The sequence below is a fragment of the Pan paniscus genome, chromosome 3 (assembly GCF_029289425.2).
Source record: "Pan paniscus chromosome 3, NHGRI_mPanPan1-v2.0_pri, whole genome shotgun sequence".
Lineage (NCBI taxonomy): Eukaryota > Metazoa > Chordata > Mammalia > Primates > Hominidae > Pan > Pan paniscus.
The window spans coordinates 183250873-183272128 of record NC_073252.2 but is presented as its reverse complement, the minus strand read 5'-3'; the positions used below and the strand labels follow the sequence as shown (position 1 = coordinate 183272128).

The window sequence follows — 21256 nt, the reverse complement described above, 5'->3', positions numbered from 1 at the left end:
TCTTAGAACAGTACCCAAACCCAAAGCAGGATTTTCTAGGACCATTTAGGATGCGGCCGGTGCTTCTTCCTTAGAATTCTCCCTCCCAGCTAGTCTCACCTCTACCTTAACAGTCACTTCTGAGCACTTTCCTGCTGGTCTCGGTGAAGAGTAGGATGTAGGAAAACTGCCCATCTCATGTCCCTGCTTTCCACGCTCTCTGCAAAGCCTTAGGAACTCATCAAGCCCGGGTGACAGATTAAGACTCTGTCTCCAAAAAAAAAAAAAAAAAAAAAAAGAACTCATCAGATATTATGTGGATACTGTATAGATATTGGCTACATCTAAATGATGCCAAAATGACCAGCAAAAAGGCAAAGAAAAAATGAGCTGTTTACATAAGCCAGCTCGTGAAGTAAGGTAAAAACAATTACTATAATTACACAACACCAAATGACTTGTCTGATATTTTTTTCTGAATGGACCTCTGTGTGTGTGCATGTGTATGTCTGCACCACGCAGACAGAGCCAGCAGCTGACAGAAGAAATGTGCTCTGCAGTGATACAGCCACAGCCCAAACAGGCAGTCAGCAGGACACACAATGTTCAGCTCCTCGATGGTCCAGCATAGATGGGGCACTGGGAAATGTCTGGAGCTAGAAAATGCTTATCCCCTGGGACTTCTATGTAATCCACCACAGCGGACAAAGTAATGCCCATCCTACCTTTGTGATTTACATTTGCCCAGGCTGGTTCGCTTTGCTTACTGCTTACTGCTTTCTGCATCTCCTTTCTCTTTTCTCCATCAGTCTTAAAACTGCTTCCAAACAGACTGCCCTCTTAAAAGTCTGCTGCAGCTCTGTCCTCCTGGACCAATACGACCCTATCATATGGGGCATTAAGTCCAAGACCCTTATTCTTGAGTTTTTAAAGCATTTCTTATTTCTCTTCCCTCATTCTTCCCTCTCCCTTTGGGAATCACAACATCCCAACGCGTAACACCAGAAATACTTGAGTCCACACTGAGACTACCACAGGACCCCGGCCAGACTCTCCTGCACTTTGGGAGGCCGAGGTGGGAAGATTGTTTGAGCCCAGGAGTTCAAGACTAGCCTGGGCAACAAAGTGGAGACCCGGTCTCTAAGAAAAATAAATAAATAAAATAAAAATTTAAAAGGACATTAAGTAATTTGGCCAAAGCCGCAGAGGTCGTAAGTAAATATTAATGCACTCGAAATTGCTAAATAACTTATTGTATTGATGATGCTCGTTTTAATTGAACGCATGGAGGCTGTGGTCTGGTTGCTTTCGCTTCCAACAAAGTGCACTGCTGCGCTCCAAGCAGAAGATAAACAGGGAGACAGGTGTGACTTCAAGAGAGCGACGGACGCTGTAACCCGAAGCCCCCGCGCCCGCCGCGGCCCGGGAGGCTGCCCCAGCCAGCCGGGCTGCGCACTCCCGCGGGGCTGGCGCGGCTCTCGCTTCCAAAGTTGGAGCTCTCCGGGGTGGGAGGGGGCGGGGAGGACGGCGGGGCGGTGACGTCACCCCCAGCGGGGATAAAGCGCCCCCGCCCGGGTCGGGGCCAGGACGCTGCCCGGCGCGGAGTGGCTGCCCTGCGCGGGGACACTCAGAGCCCGGTGGGCAGGAGGAAGGCGGCATGCCCCAGACGGTGATCCTCCCGGGCCCTGCGCCCTGGGGCTTCAGGCTCTCAGGGGGCATAGACTTCAACCAGCCTTTGGTCATCACCAGGGTAGGTGTCGGCATTCTTGCTTTTGCTGCGAGGTGGGGACTCCGGCGGCGTCCGGGGGGACGCAGTGGATGCCCCGGGGCCGAGGGCGGCCAGGCGAGGGCGGGCGGACGGGGCGCTGCTGGCTCCCGGGCTTCGGCGCCCAGCTCCGGGGGCGGCGGCAACTCCGTCAAGTGGCTGCGGAGCGGCTCAGAGATTTGACAAAGTCCGCTCTAAAGGTGTCCCATCCTCTGGGTCCCCAGCGACTTTCCGAGGAGAGCCACTGGGCTCAGGGAAGGCGAGGCTGCCGGGCTCGAGTGCCTCCTCCCCTTTAGGTATTAAATGTTTTATATGTGATAACAGAAATAAAACACACCCCATCGCCCTTCCGTAACAAATGATGAGTCCCGGGTGGCAGAGACGAGGGACTGGCACCCCCCGGCATTCCCTGGAGCTGGCGCGCATCTGAGCGTTTTTCTCGTCCGGATGAAAAGTTCAGCAGCGCGCTGTTCGCGGGGCACGGCCTGCGTTGGCCAAACTGGAGCCGCTCCTATCAGCCCAGACAGGGGAAATATTCCTAATGCTTACTCCTCAGTTTCCAGGCATTTTGAGCACGTTTTCCAAAGCTGAGAACTTGGCTTAGGAATTACCAACTTCTAACTCTAGCTACAAAGAAAACGTGGCAGACAGTTTAGTTTACCTGATGCAAAGTAAACCACTCAGCCTAAAACGGAAAATAATGCTTTAATGTCAAAGTCAAGCTTTACTTAGTGTTCTCTACTGTCTAATGAGAAAACAAGGTAAAAATAAAACCTCAGGGTTTCTCTCCTGTCAGTAAATTTGTAGAATTAATTCTAAAGCATTATTTGGTCTAGCTGGTTTTTTTCTAACACAATGTTTTTCTTCATAGAAAATTAATATATTATTTCAGTTATCACATATAAAACATTTAATACCTAAAGGCGTAAACTTCCAGAATATTATACTTTTAGTTGCAGAGTATTATACTTTATTTTCTTGTATTCTTCTCATGCCATATTTTATAATTGTATGTGTTATAATCTGATTGATCTGCTCATACAGATTTTGAACAAGGTAATACCTTTTAAATTCTTTTTTATTTATATATGCCTATGAGATTTGGGAACCAACATCCTTTTAAAAATATGTCAAAATGTGTATCCTACAGACGCATACAATGGAACGTTTCAAGCCTTGTTTTACATTTTTCAAAAACATATAAACACATCTGACATGTGTTTTTATATGAAACATGAAAACTGTTCAACATACCCCCAAAAACGTTCCTAAGTAAGTTAAGGAGAAAATGCTTCAGTGACCTGGGCCAAGCAATTCCTATTATAGATTTACCAACAAAAACAGTTTCCGTTATATCTACTAAGAAATATTTTAGTTTCTGGAGTATAGTTTTTATTTAAATTGAATAAGCTTTTGAATCCTAACACAGGATAAATCATATTTATATTAAATTCTAACCAAAATAATTTTGTCACGAAAACTTTTAAGGTATTTATAAAAGAAATATTTTGCTATTATAGTATAATCGTATGTCAATATAATTAATCATATGCTTGAAATTTTGAGTTGTTGACATTATAAATGTTTATTTTAAAGCAGTACTTACATTCCAGAGTTGGACTACAATAGCTATTGGTAAATATATTTGATATAATGGCAGTTATTATTAGGGAAACCCATTCTATCTGGAATTTCTAACTCATAACTAATTTGTATCACTCATTTTTGACATTTGGTTCAATAACAGTTTATGACCAAATATTATTTCATTTGATTATGGCTTTTCTCTTTAATTAATTCTAGGACAGCAGGTAAAACCAAATTATTTTTGTATCCCAAGTGTCCCCAAAGCCAGGTATATAGTAGATTCTTATTGAATAAATAAGAACATTTATTTATTCAATAAGAACTTTTATGCTTTAGTGAACACCTAATTCAGAATATTTTCACTGAAATGATAAGAATATTGAAATTTGTTAAGGAAAAGAATAAAAAGTATTACAGAAAAGTATTACAGAAAAATAACTATCAGTATTGTTAAATGGTGAATTGTTGTACTGCTTTTAACATTTTAACACCATTTTGAAAGGCAGTGTGTGAGGTTGTAAGTGTGTTATTGTACTCTCTTGCTTGCCAGGCATTGATGGGAACCTTTTATATGCACGAACTCACTGAAATCTCACAATAATCTTTAGGAGAGTAGCAGTAGTGACAACCCCTTTTGCAAATGAGGAGAATGAGGCTTCAAAAGATTTATTAACCCGCCGATGATCACAAGCAGTGGGACCGGCTCTGACGCTAGGTCTGCCTGCCTCCAAAGCCTGCATTCTGAAGGCCACATGTGAAAATGGACACTTGTTCCAATATTTCTAAAGAGTTGTTTTGTGCCATCCTATTCATCACTGGCCTTATTGATTCTGTCTTCAACATCTGCCGCTTTCCATTTTTTCTACTACTGTCCCTCTTCAAGATTTCCTAGCTCCATGCCTAGATATTAGGCTCCCCGGTCCAATTCACACAGCATATTCTTACCATCTCTGGAAAATGCCAAATTGCTCCTTTCTCATTCTTAAAAATCCTTCAGCGGCATCACTGGTTTGTAGAGAGTGAAATGCATGTCTTAGCACAACATTCATGACTTTTCACCATCTGCTATCCCAATTTGAGTTGCTAACTTCATTTCTTTCCTCTCCCTTCTTTGTCTCTCCCTTTCTTCCCCTTGTTCCACACGTAGGCAGTGGTACCGCCCTCTGGACTACTTACGATTTCCCTGACATGTCTTTGCTCCTGATACCATTTTTCCCCAGATTTCTTTTCCCCACACCACACCACTGTCCTCTATGCCTGTGGAAACCACTCAAATGCCTCTCCCCAAGCCTTCTTTCAGTAACAACCATCTCATCCGGTTGATTACTGTAGCTTTCGGCCTGTATAACCCCTCCTTATGTCATGCCTGTACCAGATGTTCCACTGCATCTGTATCCCACCAGATTGCACATTCCCCGAAGGCAGAAACCTTCTAATTTGGGGGCCATTCAGGGCCTAGCACAGTGCCTAGTAGATCATATGTGTTGTAGAATAAATATAGACACAGTATGAATGATTGACTAGATTGTTCCCTTTTTACATGACTTTATTATAAATAGGTATAGAATGTGTTCTCAAAAATATTTCACAAAAAGATAAGTGAGAATTGTTCTATTGTGAGTTGATTTGTCATGTTTTTGTTTTGTTTTGTTGAGACAGAGTCTCGCTCTGTCTCCCAGGCTGGAGTGCAGTGGAGCGATCTCGCCTCACTGCAACCTCCGCCTCCCGGGTTCAAGCGATTCTCCTGCCTCAGCCTTCCAAGTAGCTGGGACTACAAGCACCCGCCACCATACCCAGCTAATATATATATATATATTTTTTTTTTTTTAGTAGAGATAGGGTTTCACCATATTGGCCAGGCTACTCTCAAACTCCTGACCTCAGGCGATCCGCCCACCTCAGCTTCCCAAAGTGATTACAGGCGTGAACCACCACGCCTGGCTGATTTGTCAGTTTTAAATAAGTTCTTAATATACAAAGAATTGAAATACCAATATCTACACTTAAAGCCACAAAAAGTCCCATAAACGAGATGTGTTTAATCGAGTCCTCATTAAATCAGCTTTTGTCCTCCTACAAGCTATACCCTTCACTCCCCGCCTCACACTATACAAATACAGACGACAGCAATACTGCTAGACAATGGGGCTCCAACCAGAGTGTGTAGGAGAGTGACAAATATAACTGCCTCCATCAATTGAAATTACAGTTCACAAAATTAGGACACAGGGCCCTCATGCCCGTAATTGTTTACAATCCAAATAGCCAGATGAATCTTTGTATTATAAAAAGATCAAAAGTAAGGTAAATCAAACACCAGACATTCTCAAAGCAAATTTTTAGCAACTGGTTGTGATAAACACAATTTTTAGGAAAGCAGTTTCTAGGCAATAAGTGTGATAGACCTTGTGCAATATAAAATTTCAGTTTGGGATGTTCAGTTTAGGGGAGGGAGTTGTTATTTCAAACACCGTGTATAACTGGTCTAAGCATTTCACAGAAGAATTTGAAGGTTCACTTCTTTAAGTGAGCATGTTTTCTTTTTACAAGAAGCTTCTAAAGAGTCTAAGTTTTTGGACCATCCAGAAGCTGGATCTACTCTCACAGACAAGTTGCAAATCGTTTGCTTTGACAAGATTTCAATATGGAATATAGTAATCCCCTCTCATCCACAGGGGACACATTCCAAGACCCCCAGTGGTTGCCTGAAACCTACATTAGTACAAACCCTATATATATATGTGTGTGTGTTTTTTCCTATGCATGCATACCTATGATAAAGTTTAATTTATAACTTGGGCACAGCGCTCTTGCACTTTGGGGCCATTATTAAGTGAAATAAGGGTAGCTTGAACCCAAGCACTGCAATACTGTGACAGCCGATCTGATAACTAAGACTTCGAAGTGATTTACAGGTGAAGAGTGTAGCATAGACAATGTGGATACGCTGGACAGAGGGATGATCCACGACCCAGGTGGGACAGAGTAAGACTTCATCGCGCTACTCAGCACAGCTGCAATTTAACACTTATGAGTTGTTTACTTCTCAAATATTCCAATTACTATTTGTAGGCTGCAGTTGGTCTCGGATAACTGAAACTGCAGAAAATAAAACCGTGAATAAGGGGAGGCTAGTGTACAGGGCAAGCTTCTTTTGTGTACATGATATAAAATGATTGTCTATATCTGATGCCAGTGTGTCTTTTCTCACTAAAATTTCTTCCCCCTCTTCACTCCTCCCTCCTTCCTAAGCAGAGCACATCCAAGATCAAGATTATTATAACTGAGAATGCTATATGAGCTTGAGTACCAATATAGAAAAAGTTAGTGTGTTCCTAATTTGTGCAGGCTTTAAGATAGAAAAGTGTATGACTTTAACATAAACTACTTTTGAAATTTCATGTAATATAAACTACCTTTGAAGTTTAAACTTTTAGAAAGGACTGTTTGCAATGGAATGCAGTTCTTTTCCAGGGTAAAACACAAATGTAGTGGAAAGGTTGATGTAAATAAAAACCTATTCAATTTTGTTCTAACACAGACCGTGTCTACGTGGAAGTACTGGTTTGTGTGTAACTCATACATCCCACAAGTATCTACTGTGTGCAGAATGTCTTGTATGTGAAAGACACTGTGGGCATATAATTGTGGCTTAGATGGGCTTCTAACCCCTGAGAAGATAATATATCAGCAGAAAAAAAGGAACATGTATATGAACTGCCATCATACAACCTATCCAGAATTCCGCAAGAAAAGTATGGTCAAAGAGCTAGGAGGTGTTGAAGGAAAGATTACCTGCAGGAGAGGCAATGTGAGATGATAGAAGATTCTGAGCTATAGAGCGAGGCGGACCCAGATGGGAATTTCAGGTTTTCTCAGGATGTGGGACCCTAACCAAGCTTCTTATACTTTCCAAGCATCCATTTTCTCATTTTTAAAAAGAGATAACTATGTTGTAAGATTGTCTCAAGAATTACGTGAGATAATAGTTCTCAATAGTAATACAGTGATGGTTCTCAGCCCTGGCAGCATGTTAAAGCCGCCCATATGACTTCTGAACACGCCCATGCCCAGGTGCATGCAGAGATTCTAATATAACCAGTGTGGGGTGTGGCTCTAGAAATGTCTTTGGCAGGCAGGTGCTGCAGGGCTGTGGATGCCAAGGAGGCACGCGGAGTCTATTTGCCAGGGATGGAGAATGAACAATGGGGTTTCTCATGATTTCGGTCCGTGCCTGCCGTGCAGTGCTTCAGTGTGTGCTTGTCTTGCTCCGTAACTATTTCAGTCGTTTTTATTAACAGAAACATCATCTCAGGACCATGTCTCGGGCTTGCCTTACGTCTCCACATAAATAGGACATTATAGATGCTTTATCTGTGTTTTCAGTTAGCTTTTTTTTCCCCAACAGATCCAAGTAATATAAGTTGATGTGAATAACAGAAATCATCTGAGGCGCTTGTTAAAAGCATAAATTCCCTGGCTCCTCTCCTAGAGATTCTGTTCCTGATTCCGAGCATCTGGAATAGGACTGGAGCCTTTAATGTTCAGCAAGGGCCCCAGGTGATTCTTATAATCACACAAGTTTGAAAACATGGTGCTAAGTGATTCACTGCAGTACCCTGTTCAATGATCTCTCTGGTACTTTTGACATTTGAGACGCTAATGAACCTAAATAAAAAATAATCCGCTGACAAACACTATGCCTCATTTCGGCTCTCTCTTCTCCTAATTTGGGAAAACAGTAATAAACTGTGCATGCTAATACAAAGTAATATAATAAGGAAAGAATATAATAATGCAATAAAGTAATAATATAAAGTAATGCAGGGAAAACAGATCGTTTAACTTAGTAAAATCAGGCCAATTTCGCAGTCATTTTCTGATCACTGGGCTCGCTGAACTTGAAAACGAGGAAAAAGTAAAGGCATCATGTTTTCTCCTTCTCTCTCATTCCTCTCTCTATTTCCTTTTTCTTATCAACTCTCTCCTTAGAGGTCTCAGGACAGCAATAACCAGGTTGAATACAAAATGAGAAGTGGGATCTGGCCATCACTATCAACCACCTGTCCTAGCTGACTTCTGAAGGAGCTGGTGACATAGCTGTACAGCTGCTCAGCAGCAAAGCCACAGGTTACTTAGACACCTCTTCTCCTCTGAAAGCCAGAGCCAGTTTTCCTTGTCCAGCCTGTCTTAGAGAGTTGTAATGGTCAAAGGTGTGAGAAGGAGCTTTGCAAATGTAACATTTTGCATAAGTATAAGATGGTATTATTTAGTATTAATATTGTTAGTAAATTTTAGTAATATTCAGTATCTAAGATATTCAACTTAGATATCCAATAGTTATTCATTATCTAAGTCCAATATCAGTGGTATGGCTCTAGATATCAATAGATATTGGACTTAGATAATGAAAAGCTATTGTTCAGATGTGTGTTTAAAATTAGTGTGGACACATGCAGAAACAAACCTCCACTCATCCCACCTTACACTCATCCTAACCAGAGCTAAAAGAAAAGTTACACTTTTCCAAATCAGAATTGAGTGTTACATAACTTAACTCTATTGAGGTATATTAGAAAAGCTAAGTTAGGCTCTAAAAGCAAATATGTTGAGATACACCTGCTTGTGTGTTTTGTTTGTTTGTTTGTTTGTTTTGTTTTTGGTGAGGGTAGGAGGTCTAACCTCTGTTGCCCAGGCTGGCGTGCAGTGATGCAATCATAGCTCTCTGTGGCCTCAAACTCCTGGGCTCAAGCAGTCCTCCTCCCTCGGCCTCCTGAGCAGCTGGGACTACAGGTGTGCACCACTATGCCTAGCTTTTTAAAAATATATTTTTTTGTAGAGACAGGGTCCTGCTATTTTGCCCAGGCTGGTCTCAAACTCCTAGCCTCAAGCAATCCTTCCACCTCAGCCTCCCAAAGCACTGGGATTACAGGCATGAGGCATCATGCCTGGCCCTGTGTTTTAACTCAAAGAAAATTATTCTAGTCTTAGACATTTAAAAATAGAAAATACTGATTTTGAAAAATTAGAGAAAAGTAAAAGTTTAAGATTATTTTTATCCTTACAAGTCACTTTGGGGATGGAAACTTTTGTTCTACTAACAGTTCTGGGTCTGAGAATGTTTCTAAATGGAAAACGGCTATGAAATGCCTCCCAAAGGCTAAGATATAATAATCCCCAGTTGTCTTCACCCAGCTTCTATTAACTGTTCCTACTGGGAAATCATTGTGATAGCTACAGTGAGGTGATCATAGAAATAAAGTGAGTACAATAAACATTTTAGTAATGAGACAGAAGATCCAGGACACAAGACAACTTATTATTTTAGCAATTTTATTTATTCAGATGAACTTGTATCTTCCTTAGAACCACAATTAGATAGCTAGAATAAGCAAATAAAGAAAAAGCAAATGAATTACTGATCCCTAAATAAAGCATTAGAAATAATCTAGTTTCTTCCTGGAGCAGTTTGAGATTTGATAGTAGTATGTATTGTTCTGCTCTAGTAGAAACTCGCAAACATAGCAATGACAAGTTGACATTAAAAGCTATAATCTTTGGGTATATAGGGACTAGTTGTTTTTTATATAAGCTCTGACAAATGCTTTTTAATTGATTCTTCAATTATTCTAAATACTGGGGTATACACTGTGAAGTATTAAAAATATACATCATATTGTACATATCCTCAAGAGCATCCAGTCTAGTTGGGAAGACAGACAATACACGAGTAAATAAACGAACATAAAAGTACAAATAATTTTCATTAAGGAAATAGGATGTAATGGTGAAAAATGATGAGGGAAGGACTAGAGAAGCTACTTCAGATGTTTGGTGAAGTCTTTCTGAGAATGCAGCATTTGAACCTAGACCTAAAGGTCGAGAAGGGGTGAAGAGTAAGGGAAGCATTTCAGGCAGAAATAAGAGTGCATGAAAACCCCCAGAAAGGGCACAAGCTTGGCCTACATGAGGAACTAAAAGGAAATCAGAATGGCCACAGCACCATGGATGAGGGAGAGCAGGAATAATGTAAGATGATATGAGAGAAGTAGGCAAGGTAAGACCCATGTGAGGTCTAGACAGAGGTGTATAGTTGGGATTTACCCAGAAAAATTGGGAGTAGGTATACTGATCAAAAGAATCATTGACTTTAACTGAATATTCAACAGTAATAATTACAAACTTCCTATTTTTAAATATTTTTAAGTATGGGAAACCATATTTTCCCCATATTCTGTGTTCTTAAGTATTTCTTTTATTCCTGCCCCTGAAAAACATGTGGACAGCATAAAATTGGATCTCACTTCTTCACCTAGTTTGATAGTCTCTGTTTTTTAAGTGATGTGTTTAGATGATTTACATTTAATGTAATTGCTGCTATGGTTTAATCAAAATCTACTGTCTTGCTAGTTTTGTTTCATCTGTCCTTCATTCGTGGAGAAGAGACCATGAGTGAATACAAACTTCCTTTGTGTCTGTGGTTTCCGGGAGTTCTGTACGCTCATGTTAACTCACACTGGATCTTTAGCAATTTGTTAATAATTTTAGCTGAATTCTTCATAACAGCTAGTATGGGAGCCCCATTTTCCTCCATGCCCTGCTCCATGCAGGTGAGCCTGTGCTCATGTCTTGCCTTTGCTTGAAGGCGCCTGTCTTTCCTTAGATTTCAAGTTTATTGCCCTGTGACTTCAGCTCTCTGAAGGGTTCAAGAGAAGTTATAATTTTGTGTATTATCTGGCCTCTTCTTGTTAGTCTCTACAGATTTCTAAACAAAGTGCAATAGACTGGGTGGCTTATAAATAACGTAAATTTATTTCTCACTGTTCTGGAGACCGGAAATCCAAGGTTAGGATACCAGCATGGTTGGGTTCTGGTGAGGAAACTCTTCTGGGTTGCAGACACCTCACTTGTTATTGTTTCCTCCTTATTGGAGGCAAGAGAGCTGAGCGCTCTCTCTGAGGCCTTTTTCATAAGGGCACTAATCCCATTCATGAGGGCTCCTCACTTCTGACCTAATTACCCCCCAAAAGTCCCTCCTCCAAATACCATCACATTGTGGTTAGGATTTCAACATTTGAGTTTTGGGGGGAGATAAACAGTCCATTGCATGCCTCTTACGTGAATTTTAAAGATGATAAATAGTAAGGATTGCTATATTTGGATTGAAAGCAGTTTCAACCTGAATATAAAAGATGCCTAAATATAGTAAAACTCTATTCCCAAATAGAGACTTCTGGGTGATGAAAAATAAAAAATAATTTTTTAAAACAAAAAAATGTATGATTCACACTGGGAATTATGTAAGATGTTTTAAAAGAGAGTAACAGATACAAGGATATGAAATGTGGTTAGTAAGAAACAAAATCATTCAACAGGATGAGAAAATAGACCTAACTCAACTGACCAACTAAGAGTTATCTTTAGTTAGATTTACAGTCTTTCTGCCCAATTAAACATTTAAAGTGTTACCAGGCTGAAATACAAATGTCAGGCACAAAACTCAAGATACTGCGGGATGTTGGTTTTTAAATAGTGCCATGATTTCTTCCAGATTACACCAGGAAGCAAGGCGGCAGCTGCCAACCTGTGTCCTGGAGATGTCATCCTGGCTATTGACGGCTTTGGGACAGAGTCCATGACTCATGCTGATGCGCAGGACAGGATTAAAGCAGCAGCTCACCAGCTGTGTCTCAAAATTGACAGGTGCTTCTTAACTAATGGTGCTTAAATCTGATCTGTTTTGCCGGAGAACCTGAACCAGAACTATAAATAACTTCATCCTCCCAGCAAGGAGTGCCACAGACCTAGTATTTTGGCTGACTTTTTATATATCAGCTACTTAATTCTTTACTAAAGTCAGTCAATCTAGCAGTTGTTGACAAATCATTTCTAGAAAGGATTCTCTGGAATGTTAGAATAATAAAAGAGGCTAAAAGAATTTGTTCCAGTAATAACCCAGTTAATTAACTATGAAAATAGAACTATTAGCCACATAAACACTGAACAACACAACTAGTTATATCACTGTTCTCAGTGTGGTAGAGAATGGAATGGAATGGAGAGATTCCCCTGAAATAATCTCTTGACTTGCCCGACTGTAATTATATTAAAAACTGGTTGCTAATATCCTGTCTGCCATTGGCTGTTTTGTACAGAATTCAGCCCAGAAGAATGTTAACAGGTGTGAGAGTGCATATGCACGTGGGCATGTGAAATACTGAGACGTTTCTGACCCTACCCCCCAAAAACACTAAGAAATTGAGCCTGATCTCTTGCCATCAGATCCCTGATCCAAAACTGAACCATGATAATAATAATTTGTTATAGTGGTTGTTAGTGTGTGTTTATCCTGTTATGATTGTACTCACAGTTTTCCCTGCTGTGGTACAGAAGGATCAATCAATCCACCAATCTGCTGTTTCCTTGGGGTGAAATAGATTCTTTCACTCTCTATGCATAACCTGTGTTCATGCCGAGCACACAGTCCCTTAGGAGCCGCTAGGTCCCAGGCAGGTGCATGAGAAGGGTTGGACAAAGCACATTTCCTTGATGCCAGTAACAAATCCACCTGGCAGATCACTCACTGTCTTCTGCAGTGGCCTCAGTAGGACTGGAGGGAAGTAGGGAGGTCTAGGGAGCTTGCCTGGTGGTCATCTGCAGAGTGTGCCTGCAGAGTCTCCCTCTCCTGTTTCCCACATGCCTTGCAGGCCTCCTTCCTCCAGAAACTGCGCAGTGTACTCCAGGCAAGTTTTATCTAGTCTGCCGTACCCAAAAGGACATTAAAAATGTACGACTTCGGCCGGGTGTGGTGGCTCCCGCCTGTAATCCTAGCACTTTGGGAGGCCGAACTGGGCGGATCACTTGAGGTCCAGAGTTCATGACCAGCCTGGCCAACTGGTGAAACCCCGGCTCTACTAAAAATACAAAAATTAGCCAGGCGTGGTGGTGGGCACCTGTAATCCCAGCTATTGGGAAGCTGAGGGAGGAGAATCGCTTGGACCCAGGAGGAGGAGGTTGCAGTGAGTCAAGATTTCACCACTGCACTCCAGCCTGCTTGACAGAGGGAGACAACATCAAAAGAAAAAAAAACGGGGGGGAAGACTAATTATGTGGGAAAATACAGAATAATCAGCAAAAAAAAAAAAAAAAAAATTTGTTTTGCATAAGTTAGTGAGGGTTGCTAGTATTTTCACAAACATAAGAACATAAGGGGAAATTAAAGTATGCTAAAACTGAAAGTACCATTAGAATTTGAAGTTTACAAATTTTATTTTATTTCCAGGGGAGAAACTCACTTATGGTCTCCACAAGTATCTGAAGATGGGAAAGCCCATCCTTTCAAAATCAACTTAGAATCAGAACCACAGGTATGCGTTTTAGAGCAAATGATACACACTGTATTTCCTTTTAAATCATGGGGATGCCTTCCAAGGGGAGGAAGAGACAAATAGAAAAATTGGAACAAGCCACCTATGAAGCTGTTGTCTGTCATTCCTCTCCGAGATTAATTTATATGATCCGTGTTTTCTTACATCAAGAAAAAGAAGTGTTCCTATGTGAACATCTTGTTGAAAGACAAAATATGCTCCCATCAGAAAGAATTTGGCTAAATCTACAGAGTCCACTTATTATTTTTTCATTTCTTATGATGGACTTCTGTGAAATGACCGTGAGGTAATCTAAGGAGTTTAAGTTGTTAAAACAAAGCAAAGCAAAAATAAGGTCTGCCATTTGAAACAGGTGTCTCCAATCTACTGTTACTGTGAATTTCAATCCTTCGAGGTGTTCACCCAGATCTCATTCTGCATTCTTCTTTAATTCTCATTTCTGGGATTCTATAATTAAATTTCCTCTAAGAAAAGAGTGTTGCCTAGTGTGATGATGGTGATATTCTGCCGTTACAGCTGAATTATAAAAGACAAAGGGTTTTCTCTGGAGGCAACTGTAATAAACTAAACTAATCATCTGATGCTTATCTATGTCTACTTTCAAAAGGTCCAAAAAACCTGAAATTAAATCAAATCTTGATTGTGATGTACTCAGAAATCTAATTAAGAAAAGCATTTTGTGACCCCTACATAGAAGCTCTAAAGGTTTAGAGATACAGATACATGAATTTACCATCCCTTTTGAAACACATGTTCCTGCTAAACTGATTAGATATTCCCAGCATGTAGTTGTTCTATATAACTGATGAAAGGGAACTGAAAACGTATTTGTAATTTATGTTTAGCAGTGTTTCCCCTTTCAAGAAAAGCAACTCCTGAATTTGTCCTTCAAGTTTTCCACTTGTCTCCGTAAGCCTCTGATTTCTTTTGTGAAAAGATGTTGAATAACATCAGTACATGTATCTCCTAGGGCTTCTCAAAAATTAGAATAAAATAATACAAGCAAAGAAGTTGGCACATTGAGTTATTCATAGAAATACTCAAGTGGTAGCTGTCCTTATTATCAGTACGTCACCCCCACCCCAGGCTGGGATCCGAAAGTCTCCTGGCGTTTCTTGCTGGTAAGATAGTTAGCTGCCTACGTGATAGGACATCCTAGAGGCTAGGAATGCCTTCTTCGTTGCAATTACGAGGGTCATGACAAATGGATCAAAGCTTTATTTTCAGTTAAAATATAATCTCTCCAGGAGAAGAAGGATCCTGAGTAATGTAATCTTTAGAGGAAGTGAGTTTATTAGATTGTTGTCCTAGAGTTTTGAGTAAAGGGAAGGTAGAGTCTGAATCTAAAATCCACTAAAAGCAAAAGTAGGAGAAAATAAGCCCCAAAAGGAGTGAGCAGGACAGAGAATATATTCACGAAGGCAGGAAGCTTGAGGCTGTTGTCTTCCCTCTGAGTCCCTCCAGCTCAATAAATAGCCCACAGCTCAATAAATAGCTGACAAATGGATGAAAGGAACTGGAGGGCCTAAAAATGAGCTGTGCATTTTCTAACATTGCCAGGACCTGTCCTGGGAGCCAGTTCTCAAAATGGTGTTCTGCCATCACTCTCAGCTGTTGCATGGAAAGTAATCTTGAAAGTTGAGTGGGGCCAGGCGCATTGACTCACACCTATAATCCTTTGGGAGGCAGAGGCAAAAAGATTGCTTGAGCCCTGGAGTTTGAGGCCAGCCTGGGCAACATGGTGAGACCCCATTTCTATAAATTTTAAAAATTAACCAGGGCATGGTGGTACACACCTGTAAGTCCCAGCTACATGGAAGGCTGAGGTGGGAGGAGTGCTTGAGCCCAGGATGTCGAGGCTGCAGTGAGCTGTGATGGCACCACTGCACTCCAGCTTGGGTGACAGAGCAAGACCCTGTCTCAAAAAAAAAAAAAAAAAAAAAAAAAAGAAAAAGTTGAGTGGGATACTTAGGCTAGGTAAGACTTTTGCTCTTTGGGGTAAGTGAGCAAAAGAAAATGGATGGCACAGATAATAAATATAATGAGAAGGGATCTGAATGCTGATGGCGACTCCCCCTGACATACTAGGTGGGCTGGTGAATAATGACACCTCTAGTCAACATTTTCTTTGCTAGAAGAAAATAGTGGAAGAAAAAAGGAAAGTTCTTAAGGTAGAGTTCTCACTTGTATCTAGCCTTTTGCAGAGATGCCCAGGCTGACCTGCTTCCTCCCACCATCATCAATTTATCACCTGGAGGTGACACATGAGAAAAAGAGACTATATGGTGCTTTTAAGAATTAAAGTCAATAGACATGCACTTATTGACCACTCAGCCTCTTATCATTACCTGGACCAACCAGATGGGACTCTGCATTTCCTTTTCCCTACACAGCACACATCCAATATTGCACTGCATCCTTTGCAAATTATTTTTCCATGCAAGAATTTCTCCTAATTTTTAAACCCAATTTCGTTAATATGAGATGCAAGAAATGAGGCCAACTAGATAGATCTGACCGAAGTACCAAATCCCCAGTGATCCTTCATCATGGTTGCATCCCTCACCCCAGCATGTAAGTAATTCAGCAAGTATTTACTAAGCACAAAGTGAGTTTAGACCAGGATGGGAGCCCGCGTTTTGCTAACATCTCTCCAGAATTGGAGTTTAAGGGTAATTTTCCAAGTTGTAGCTCTAGCATAGGCTTCTATTGCAAGTCTATGAGTATTAATTTATGACTATGGTTATTCTAAGGATGGGATTTTAAGGCATAATCCTAATTTTAAATACTCTGACCTCTTGTCAAGCATGTATTAGCCCTTGTGTCCTACATTTGGGGGTTAGAAAATATGAATATTTACAATACTACAAATGAGAAAAAGGAGATTAAATTGTTTTTTTTTTTTAAAGGTTGAGATTAGGTTAAGGGCTATAGCAGCCAGTCAGATGGAGCCTTGAAACATTCCATGACTTTGCGTCATGACTAATTCTTACTGACATCCTCTCCAAGAGGCCGGTGTTTGAAATGCTCCAAGATAAGAACAATTCAGTTCTACTAATGAACCAAAGGATTTCTACTCCTTATGAGACTCTTAGGCCAGATTTCTGCACGGCCAGTTTATGTAACTTGGTACTTCAGGACAGACATTCCCTACACAAAAATAACTAAATTGCAGTGTATCTCCTGCTATCCAAAAATCCTTTAGTGTAACCAGAACAAAATGTGCTGATAAAAGTCGAACAGTGAGTTTCACTTGTGGACTGAGACTAGAGAAAAGCTAAGCTATGGTTATAGGGTTTTTTGTTTTTCTAAGTAATACAAAGCTGTGCAAAAAAGATGTCTTTTTCTTTTTTATCAAAATGACAAGTCTGCAAATACAGCAATCTTCTGGACAGCAAATACGTGTCAGTTAGAGAAACAAATGCCATTAATATTATCATGCTTCAAGATGTCATTGCAGATGAATAGCAAAAGGCCATGGAACAATATGAAATTTGAGTTTTTGTTTCTCAACCCAAGTCAAACATTTATTGTAAGTTATGTGACCTTTGACATTGGAATAAAATACACTTTCTCACTTATTTGTTGGGGAAAAAACTATACCATCCAAGCCCAGCCACAGATATTAAATATTAGTATGTTTATTTCTGGGGTGTTTTTTTTCCCTGTGAATAGGTTTAAGCTAAGGAGACATTTTCTTATATGGTTATAGGAATAGTTGATATAAAATTTTAATATCTAGATTTAAAAAATGTGGCCGGGCATGGTGGCTCACGCCTGTAGTCCCAGCACTTTGGGAGGCCGAGGCAGGTGGATCACCTGAGGTCAGGAGTTTGAGACCAGTCTGGCCAACATGGTGAAACCCTGTCTCTACTAGAATTACAAAAAATTAGCCAGATGTGGTGGCACACACCTGTGGTCCCAGCTACTGGGGAGGCTGAGGCAGGAGAATCACTTGAACCCAAGAGGTGGAGGTTGCAGTGAGCCAAGATCGCATCACTGCACTCCAGCCTGGGCAACAGAGTAAGACTCCGTCTCAAAAATAATAATAATAATAATTTTTCCATGCTATCATCAAATAGCTAAATTTTGTTTCTGTGAGTTTAGACTTGAATCTTAGGCTTAAAGGGCACGTTAGTTGTTGTTTAGATCAACTCCCAGTACCTGAATAAATGCCTTCCATGCAATCCTGAACACAATCTATTTTTCTGTACAAAAATAGACAAAATGGTCCATTTTTTAGTACGAAGTGTTGCTCTTGACTAAGAGTATGTTAATGAAGCTCTTTGTCCTTTTTCAAAGCTTACATTCTCAAACCATAACCCTCATATTTGCTTAATGTTAGTGGAACAACTCAAAGGTATACTGTGCCTGTCACAATACAAGAAAGATGCTTTCAGAAACAAAAATGGTTCTTATCTAAATAAGAAGAAAGCTGTCTCCATTTCCATAAAAAGGATTGCATCCTTGCCAGAGAAGATAATAGAGTTTACATACACAGTCAAGAAGAGTGTGGGATAAAGTCATTTTTATTTTCACAAATAAAAAGTGTTTTGGTAACTGGAAGGCAGCCCATATAAGACAGGCTTTCATAGTCACCATTTCCTCAAGCTCTTCCCAGTGAGAGATGGGGAACACTTGAAACTGCTCACTGGAGAAAAAATGATGATGAGGGTGACTTTACTGTTCATTTGAGGGGTGAGTATGAGGAGGGAGTGATTCTAAATTTCAAACATGATGAAATATAATTTCTTCATCATGCCTTGATCAAATATAAGATCACTTCATACAGTTTGTTTCTCTTATATGCCCACCATTTTTTCATATATATATGATTTGATTTTATATATACATATGTATACATATTATATATAAATATATATGTGTATACATATATGTGTGTATATCTATGAATCAAACATACTGTTTCTGTTGGAGATGGTTCGGAATTATAAAGATTATCTGAATCTTTATCTGTGAGCAGTCTCCAAGTAAGAAGTTGAAAGGTGAAGCCTTTGACTGCTGTCATGTCTGAGGTCATTCCAAGGACATGGGAGACTGCTGTCCATGGTTGGATCTTAACATCAGCAGAGTTCTGTCAAGTTACTTAGCTTTCACTGGGGCAGCTCTAGCATTCCATTAATTCAAAATGTTGTTCCTTAATATAAGCCTCTAACATTTAAAATAAAAATTTTAAATGTATCCATTAAGGGAATAATTACATATTGAATTCCTAAGAAATAAGAATTATTTGGGTGGTTTTTTCTAGATAGAATAAACACAAGAGCTGGACTATATTAACTGTTGTATACACTTTTTTAACTGGCATTTTCAGTTACTTGTGATTTTTCCAGGAAAAATAAAAATGAATTAAAGTGGAACAGCGGACTTCTAATTGGTTTTGTCTTTTGATTACATTTGACCATCAACGATGATGTAAGCCTTGGATAGAATGTTGCCCCTCAGTGCCCCACTTAAATTTCTTGGTAACCTTTGGTGTATACACTTCATTGTGCTTTTTGGAATGACTCTAAAAGCCCATAAACTAATGCTTTGCAAAGCCTAAATAAAAATGTTTGCAGCCTGTATTAGAAACACTTCCTTTTATGATCTGAATGTAAAATAGAGGTTGTTGGTTTTTTTTTTTTAACAAATTACACATTTGTGATCTTTGCAATATATGTGTAACCAAAACCGAAAATTGCAAAGAAATTGCTTGGAGCTGATTAACTTACATGCTGCTATTTAGAAATTCTACTAGAGATTATTAATGCACAAATATTTTCAGAGAAGTTGCCTTATTTACAGGACAACACTACCTATATTTAATTATCATCTTAAGGCTAAGAAGAAATAAGGGCAGAGGTATTTTCCGTAAAGCCATTATATTATGTTAGTTTTTATTAATTCAATTCTATTTACCAAGACTTTAAGGCAGGACTTACTTTCTTTAAAAAAAAAAAAAAAAACTAAGCTCCACAAAACTTAAGTGATTCAGTACTGCCTGATTCTTTAATTAGCCTGAGAGACTTGTAATCCACCAAAACTTAACTAGGCAGTTAGGCAATTAGTGTGCTGTCTTCTCTCATATCAAAAAGGCTTGAATCATGGCCATTGTCATTACTTACAATTATTTCTAGTTTTTCATGCCATAATAATGGCTAATTATACTGGTTAATCACAAAACTCAGCCAATCCAAATTCACTAATAAATCAGCTAAAACAATTAGATTGCACCATTTATAAATGTTTAGCTACACACATTTTCACAGGCTCTAGGATTAGGCATTTTTCTAAAGCTACATTTGATGGTTTGGGTCATTCTACCTCAGAGCAGCTACAATAATGTTAATCAACTCCTTGGCTGTGAGCCATTATTATGAAGGAAAAAAGTTAAGTGAACAAGATATCAGCCAACTCAATCACACTACAAAATCATAGACTAAATGGAATTCAACTCAGACCTTCTTTTTGGGTTCAGGAGGCTGTTAACATATGCTGTCCAAGGTTGGTGAGAGAAAAGCTGTTCTTTACCCCATCACAGATTCTCAGGTCCCCTGAGATTTGGGGCGGGTGGAGTCAAAGGCTCCTAGGCTAGGATTTGAAGCTGCACCCCATTGCCCTGGCATAACTTTTGTTTTGTTAAGTGAGCTTTGCCAATAGGCCTAGATAGTAGAAGAAGGAGTATACTCAGAAGAACTGAAAGAAAGCGTTTTGTAGCTGGGGTCCCTACGGGAAGTTGTTCATATTCTCAGGCACAAGAATCTTCTATGGAAAACTCTGGTCTTACACCTAGGGAAGAGAGACACTCTCTTTTCTTTCCTCCTCCTCTTTCTTCTTTTTGTTTTTGACAGTCTGTTTTCCAACAGACAAGCATAACCCACAACTTATCTGAAATGAAAAGGAGAAAACTAAATATTACAGGATCTTTTAATGTTTTAAAGACGATAATCTCTTTCCAGTATTATTTCAAATAATTATATATGTTTGTACGATTTCAAATCTGGAACACTGGTGCCACATTCACGAAAGTAAATGAAGTTGATGTGAATGTGTAAGGGAAAATACTGTTAGAAAGATTTATCTTACTAATTCTGCCAAATAGAAAGATTTGGGGCTGGGCGCGGTGGCTCATGCCTATAATCCCAGCACTCTGGGAGGCCGAGGCAAGTGGATCACCTGAGGTCAGGAGTTCGAGACCAGCCTGGCCAATGTGGTGAAACCCTGTCTCTACTAAAAATACAAAAATTATCTGGGTGTGGTGGCGCACGCCTGTAATCCCAGCTACTTGGGAGACTGAGGCAGGAGAATCACCTGAACCGGGGAGGCGGAGGTTTGAGTGAGCCGAGATTGCGCCATTGCATTCTAGCCTGGGCAACAAGAGTGAAACTCTGTCTCCTAAATAAATAAATATTTAAAAAAAAGATTTGGAAAGAGAATCAGCTGACCTGTAATTGAGCATTCCCTTTTGGTTTTCTTCTGTTGCTTAGAAGAAAAAAGTTTTAAAGGCTTTACAAAATTATAAATGTGTACAAAA

General features: G+C 39.9%; 1 protein-coding gene across 2 annotated transcripts in view; it reads left to right on the top strand.

The window, feature by feature from the left end:
* The first annotated feature begins 1529 nt into the window (after window positions 1-1529).
* Window positions 1530-21256, top strand: part of PDLIM3 (PDZ and LIM domain 3) — a 33956-nt gene continuing 14229 nt past the window's right edge. For both annotated transcript variants that reach the window (XM_003823481.5, XM_003823480.5), the window contains exons 1-3: window positions 1530-1729; window positions 11883-12034; window positions 13614-13698. In XM_003823481.5, the coding sequence (XP_003823529.2) occupies window positions 1637-1729; window positions 11883-12034; window positions 13614-13698 (330 nt within the window). In that variant the 5' untranslated portion in view covers window positions 1530-1636. The remainder of the gene's footprint in view (window positions 1730-11882; window positions 12035-13613; window positions 13699-21256) is intronic.